The 6,677-nt window shown below is 30.8% G+C and overlaps 1 protein-coding gene across 2 annotated transcripts; it reads right to left on the bottom strand.

Annotated features, from left to right (window-relative positions):
• Nucleotides 1-2,575: 2,575 nt before the first annotated feature.
• On the bottom strand, nt 2,576-5,969 carry LOC129907131 (uncharacterized). 2 transcript variants are annotated; one of them, XM_055983202.1, is made up of 2 exons: nt 5,275-5,969; nt 2,576-5,223 (listed from the first exon to the last, which is right to left on the bottom strand). In XM_055983202.1, exon 2 carries the CDS (start codon nt 4,325-4,327, stop codon nt 2,594-2,596), a length of 1,734 nt encoding a protein of 577 aa, XP_055839177.1. In that variant the 5' UTR covers nt 4,328-5,223; nt 5,275-5,969; the 3' UTR covers nt 2,576-2,593. Both variants share the same exon structure in this region, with proteins under 2 accessions (XP_055839177.1, XP_055839178.1).
• Nucleotides 5,970-6,677: the final 708 nt, after the last annotated feature.

The following is a 6,677-nucleotide window of genomic DNA, read 5'->3' as shown; positions in this document are numbered from 1 at the left end:
ATCGGCTGTTATTGCCGTTGGCTCGCTCTTCGTTGGCTTGATTGCCGTTGTAGCTGGAGGCACCTTTCGATGTCCCCGCTATGTCATCCGATTGCATACGCTTTAAGTCAAGCAAATTTAATTTGCAATTTATTGGTTTTTAAAAAAACCTCCAAATAAATTTTGGCCCAGCTGGGAATCGAACGCCGTTCCTTCAGCTCTCCGGTCCGACGTTTTTTTTTTTTTTTCAATTCAATTCATTTTTATTTTTCATCAACTTAAAACTATCTTAAAGCTAGACAAAAATTTATAAAAACTAGTCTACTTATCAATTACTTACAACTAACTTACTGGCCCTATACGGGCACTCTAAGTTATAATTCAATTTTCTTAATACTAATGCCTTTCGGCCTTATAACTATTTTTATACTAATATTTCAATGGTTTTTATTTTTCACCAAGAAATAATTTTAAAAAAACTTGGAATCTTATCATTTTTTTTTTTCTTATTTTAAAAACTTACAACGACGTTACTACCACTGAGCTACCGATCACTTGAAAGCCTTACTGGCTAGCTAAATACTTATTAGATCCGATACCGATTTAAGATTCACTATGAAAGTCGATTACGTCCACACTCTTTCACAGTACACGATCGACTGATGACGGAACATATTTTGATTATTTAATTCAATTCAAATCAATTTTAGAAATGCTTAAAATATTAATACTTAGATACTTTGCTTTATGAGCAGTACGTTGTTGTTGCCACTTAAAAAAACCCATCCTTCCAATACTTGTTATTGAACTCAAGTCATTGGAATATCGCCCTAACAATAAAAATAGTTATCGGAATACAAATTATGTTAAATTAAAATAAAAAAAAAATAAAAAAATTAGTTAAAAAAAAAAAAAAAAAAAATCGTTCCCATCACCGTACTCGAACTCATGTACCTACATCATGTCAGAGGCCGACATCCTGTCTATCATACTATCACTCACTTATAAAATCTAAGTCCTAGAATGTAAAATAGTACAAAAATAAATGGTACATGCGATTGACCTACAAAATTCAAGAACATCTTACCTTGCCAACTAAAATGTTTTTTTATGACTTTATGTAGTTACATAAATAATATAGTATTTTTTTTCCTTTACTTTGAAAAAAACTGGCCAAAAATAATTTCAAGTTTGCATTTTACAAAAAAACCAAGTATGGCAATTGTTTCGCAAAATTTAATTTTAATCAGCGATTTAACAAACAGAGGGTATGTTCTGATAACTTTATATGGAAAGTGTCTCAAAAAATAAGTTCTTTAATTTTTTTGCAAAAAACCAAGAGCGCGGCAATTTTTTTGAGTTTGCAGTTTTTATTTTAACCCAATGCGGCAATTAATTGGCCAAAAAAAATTTAAAATTGACCAAGGATTTAAGAAATAAATGGTTTGTCATGCTAACTTTATACGATATGAAGCCAAAAACAGTTTTAATTTCTTTTTAAAAAAAACCAAAAGCGCGGCAATTTTTTTGAGCTTGCAGTTTTTAAATTAACCAAATGCGGCAATTAATTGGCCAAAAAAATTTTAAAATTGACAAAGGATTTAAGAAATAGATGGTTTGTCATACTAACTTTATACGATATTGGGTCAAAAAGTTCTTTAACTTTTTTGCAAAAAACCAAGAGCGCGGCAATTTTTTTGAGTTTGCAGTTTTTATATTAGCCCAATGCGGAAATTAATTGGCAATTAATTTGCCAAAAAATTTTTTAAATTGACCAAGGATTTAAGAAATAGATGGTTTGTCATGCTAACTTTATACGATATGAGTAGTATACACTAGAGGGTTCTGGGCCACCGGTATCAGCGGTATCACCGGTATGGGTTTTGACATATGCTATACCGCTATACCGGTATGGATTCTAATCTATGCTATACCAGTATGGGTTTTGATCTGTGCTATACCGGTATGGATTTTGATATATGCTATACCGGTATGGATTCTGATGTGTGCTATACCGGTATGAGTTCTGATTTATGCTATACCGATATTATTTTGGGTTCTAGACCATGCTTAGCAAACGGTAGAACGCAAAAAAAAACGTAAAATTCACGTTGACGTTAAAACGCAAAAACGTAAAATTCACGTTAAAACGTAAAATTCGCGTTCACGTTAAAACGCAAAAAACGTAAAATTCACGTTAAAACGTAAAATTCACGTTCACGTTAAAAACGCAAAAACGTAAAATTCACGTTTGGATTTCTTACACCATATCTATTTTTTTTTTCATTTCAACATTAGTTGTGGGATTGGATTTTCAGTGATAAATTGGTTGTGGGATATACTTTCATAGTTGGATTTTTTGAATAGCACAACATTAGCACCTGCACGGCATGCAATATAAAATTGATGTGTGCATTGGATAAACATATTCTCAATAGGATGTCCATATGCTTAAGATCAAATAAGAACTAGCATTCCAAAATACTTACCTCTGTTGGTTGTGCTGCTTAGAATTATATACAATGCAAGAGAATTTCAGAAGAGTTTGATTAAAAGACATATTTTTTTTTTTTTTTTTTTTTTTTTTTAATATTTATTTTTATTTAGATCAGTTTTATATGTCATTTTCAAGTTCTATTCGAAAATGACCCCAAGCTAGTGTATTTACATTATTGCTACATATAAATCTTTTGTTATCAGAAGAACTTAAACTTAATTTGTTTATACATTCAGTGTATATAGTATGATGTTTAGATCTAAAGTTCAACATTTTACTATAGAAGTTTTGTTTGTGTAGCAAACAGTCTCTGTAATTTTGTAAAGACATTTTTTTTACAGCTGATGATTTAACACCCTTAGCCTTTTTTATTAGAGCTGCATCTTCTATGTCTATACTATACATTTTAGCTCTTAATCCTATAAATTCCTTCATTATTAGACCATTATTTTCATCCTTCATAAATCCTAACTTTTTAACATTGAGCTGGGCAATACCATAGCGGTTTTGGTGTGGATAGTCTGAAGTATCAAATTTATCTATTATATCATTTCTTATATCATTATAGAAATCATCTGTTCTTATTTTATAAATAAATGAATCGGTATCCATGTAGGCCAGATTTAGGTTGTCATTAAATTTAGGTTTCATGTATGCATAATGAAAGTCGTACATTTTATACTTTGAAATCTCCAAAACACAAAAACCTAAGTATATAGGCTTATTATATACACTGTGAATTCGTTTTAACTGAATAGCAGCCATGGTTTCCGAAAATTCTAATATGCTATGAAAATTAGGTTTAGCTATAAGAGCGCGACTACCGAGATGGGTACCTTTGCTTTCTATAGAATCGACAATTCGAACATCTTTTCGTTTGTCTACATTTTCCATAGTTTTTCCGAATACAGCATTATTGCAAAGTTTACGTTGATCCTTTTCAAACTTTGTGGTGGCTTTTTTTCTTAGTTCATTGTTTAAATCAATATATTTTTTAAGCCATTGAGATTGTTTGAATTGCATCACTCTATGAATTTTCTTAAGCACCAAACCATTATCAAGGCATTGAATTAATGTTTTGTAATGAATTATATAATTAACTTTATTATTCAAATCAGCAATTAATTTTTTATCGGATTTACCAGACAATGAAATGTTTGAAGGACAGAATGGAAGATCATTATGATTATCATGTATTTCTAGGGGGTACTCGAGATCCACTTCTAAAACATAACCAATGTTTATATTTGAAATTAACCAGCCTTTAATATCATCTAAATTAGTTGGAGGTTCAACCCATTTAAAGTTTGAATGTGGGAGGTAATCAGACATGGCCCAACCGTATAGGTTATTAGCATCCAAGTACATTAAGTAATCAGATGGTTTACTTGAATCATAATCAACCATATATTTATTATTTGCTTTACAATGTCGCAAGCTACATTGTGTTAAACCTCCTCTTATACCCTTAGCGAAAAAGTTATACATGTTGATGTCTGTCAAAAGTTCAAGCTTAACACCTGTTTCTTTCAACATAGCATCCCACGAAAAACCTGGCAATGTATAATAGTGACAGGGATCTAGACCATAAATTGTTCTAGAATCAATTCTAAATTTTTCAAAAATGTCTGCTAAAATTAAGACGTCTGTAATTAAATAGTGTTCAAGATATTCTCTTAAATTACTACATTTAAAATGTGACCAAACTTTCTCAGCATGATTATAATCATCTTGGTTACAATCCTCTTCAACCAAAGAATTTCTAAATGATTCTATTGGAGGAAGCTCCGTCTCACTTAATTTTTCTATAGAATCTAAATAATCATAGCATAAAACACCCTTACGAGTCATAAGTTGAATAGATTCATCATCTTTGAAAAATGTTGATAAAATTTTAAAATCTTTTTTTTCATTAAGAGATTTTGCTATCTTATCTATACTTGAAGGTAAAAATCTAAATGAGTCTAAGAACCGTAATTCTAGAAACTCGCTCTGCTCACTATTTATTAATAGTTTTGCTGATATGGATATATATTTCTCTTTATTGAGAGGAATAATATTGATAAACCCTTTGATATTACCCAGCTCTTTTATAAATAAATGAGAATCATAACCGGTTAAATTATGGAAAAAAATTGGAATGAATTTAGGTATCTTATAGTTTAAGTTACATTTTGAATGCGCTGCTCCTCTGAATTTACCAGTCAAGTGATCATGATCTCGTACCTTTACATCGCCCCATACTGACTTCTTACAAATATGACATCTTGTTGTCTGCTGAAATTTGATTTCATCCTGGGGTGTTATATTAATTTTAATCTTCTTACTCAAATGATGTCGATGAATATGTTTGGAGTCTTCAATTAAGTTCGTAACAAAAACTCGTGCACAGTCTTCACCTAGAGAGAGCGATCATAATTTTCATATAGCATAAGAGATAAATCCTTTAAAACAAATTTACTTACCGGTGTATTTAAACAATTTATTTAGAGATGGATCAAATGAGCATTTGATAAAGTATGAAACAGCAATCGGCACATGTTTTTTAATCGATGTAGTCGATGATTTTGAGGGATCAGGTTGGCAGCTATCAATATTCACCAGCATACATTCAAAATCTGCATAGATGGCAAATGGTACTTCGAGTGACCTCGATTGATGCTCAAACTGTAGTATATTATTTGTCTCATTTGGTAGGGCTGTCACAATTTTGTTACATTCAGTTTCATGCTTCTCAAATCCTTTATCTGTGTTGAATATTAGCAGGCATGAATTACACATTCTAATTGATCGTTTACCATGATTTATTTGAGCTCCTATTAATCTGGACATATTTTGTATCCACACATAGTGATTGTATTCGCCTTCTTGTATAAGTAACAAGTTTATGTGTAGGTCTCTCTTATGGTTGGAATTATAATATGGACCTACAACTCTATAGTTTTCTCCAGTTCCATTTTTTTCTACTCCGAACACATTTACACTTATTGCAGGGTTTAGAGTTTCAAAAATCAAAATGTCTTTAAGTTTCAAAGGGAAAACTAAATTTGTAAAGTTAACTATAGTTCCATTCATTAAACTTATCACTTCGTTTTGAATGTTTTCAATCCGATATTTACTAGCTCTATGCGAATGGTTATCTATGGGGGAAAGAGCTGATATAACTGCCCATTTGAAACAGAATTTATCATTATTTTGCACATTAACACAGGCTTTTTTCAACTCAATACTTTTCGGTAGTTTTAAGTAACTTGAACCCCTTAAGGGTTTATATTCGTTAATATTGACTTCAATATGTTTTATACAAAATAGCGTCCATCCAGAATCTCTATCCTCAAACTCTATACTTTTAGTCTCAATGATCTTACACATATTTTCAAGTATATCTTCCAAGTTATCATTTTGAAGAGCTATCTGCATTGGACATTTAAAAGATTTAATACTTATCTCAGTTTTTTCTGATTCTTCATGCACTGTTATATATTTTATAAACTCTGCAAACAGCTCAATGCTGAACTTTACACTTCCTTTTGTTTCAAACGATTTTCCAATTAGTTGTATAATATCAGTCTTACAACTGATTTTTACCTTCAAGTATAGATAAGATAGCAAAAACTCTTAATGAAAAAAAAGATTTTAAAATTTTATCAACATTTTTCAAAGATGATGAATCTATTCAACTTATGACTCGTAAGGGTGTTTTATGCTATGATTATTTAGATTCTATAGAAAAATTAAGTGAGACGGAGCTTCCTCCAATAGAATCATTTAGAAATTCTTTGGTTGAAGAGGATTGTAACCAAGATGATTATAATCATGCTGAGAAAGTTTGGTCACATTTTAAATGTAGTAATTTAAGAGAATATCTTGAACACTATTTAATTACAGACGTCTTAATTTTAGCAGACATTTTTGAAAAATTTAGAATTGATTCTAGAACAATTTATGGTCTAGATCCCTGTCACTATTATACATTGCCAGGTTTTTCGTGGGATGCTATGTTGAAAGAAACAGGTGTTAAGCTTGAACTTTTGACAGACATCAACATGTATAACTTTTTCGCTAAGGGTATAAGAGGAGGTTTAACACAATGTAGCTTGCGACATTGTAAAGCAAATAATAAATATATGGTTGATTATGATTCAAGTAAACCATCTGATTACTTAATGTACTTAGATGCTAATAACCTATACGGTTGGGC

The sequence above is a fragment of the Episyrphus balteatus genome, chromosome 1, assembly GCF_945859705.1.
Source record: "Episyrphus balteatus chromosome 1, idEpiBalt1.1, whole genome shotgun sequence".
Taxonomy (NCBI): domain Eukaryota; kingdom Metazoa; phylum Arthropoda; class Insecta; order Diptera; family Syrphidae; genus Episyrphus; species Episyrphus balteatus.
The sequence above is the reverse complement of the archived record's forward strand: the minus strand, read 5'-3'. Positions and strand labels throughout refer to the sequence as shown.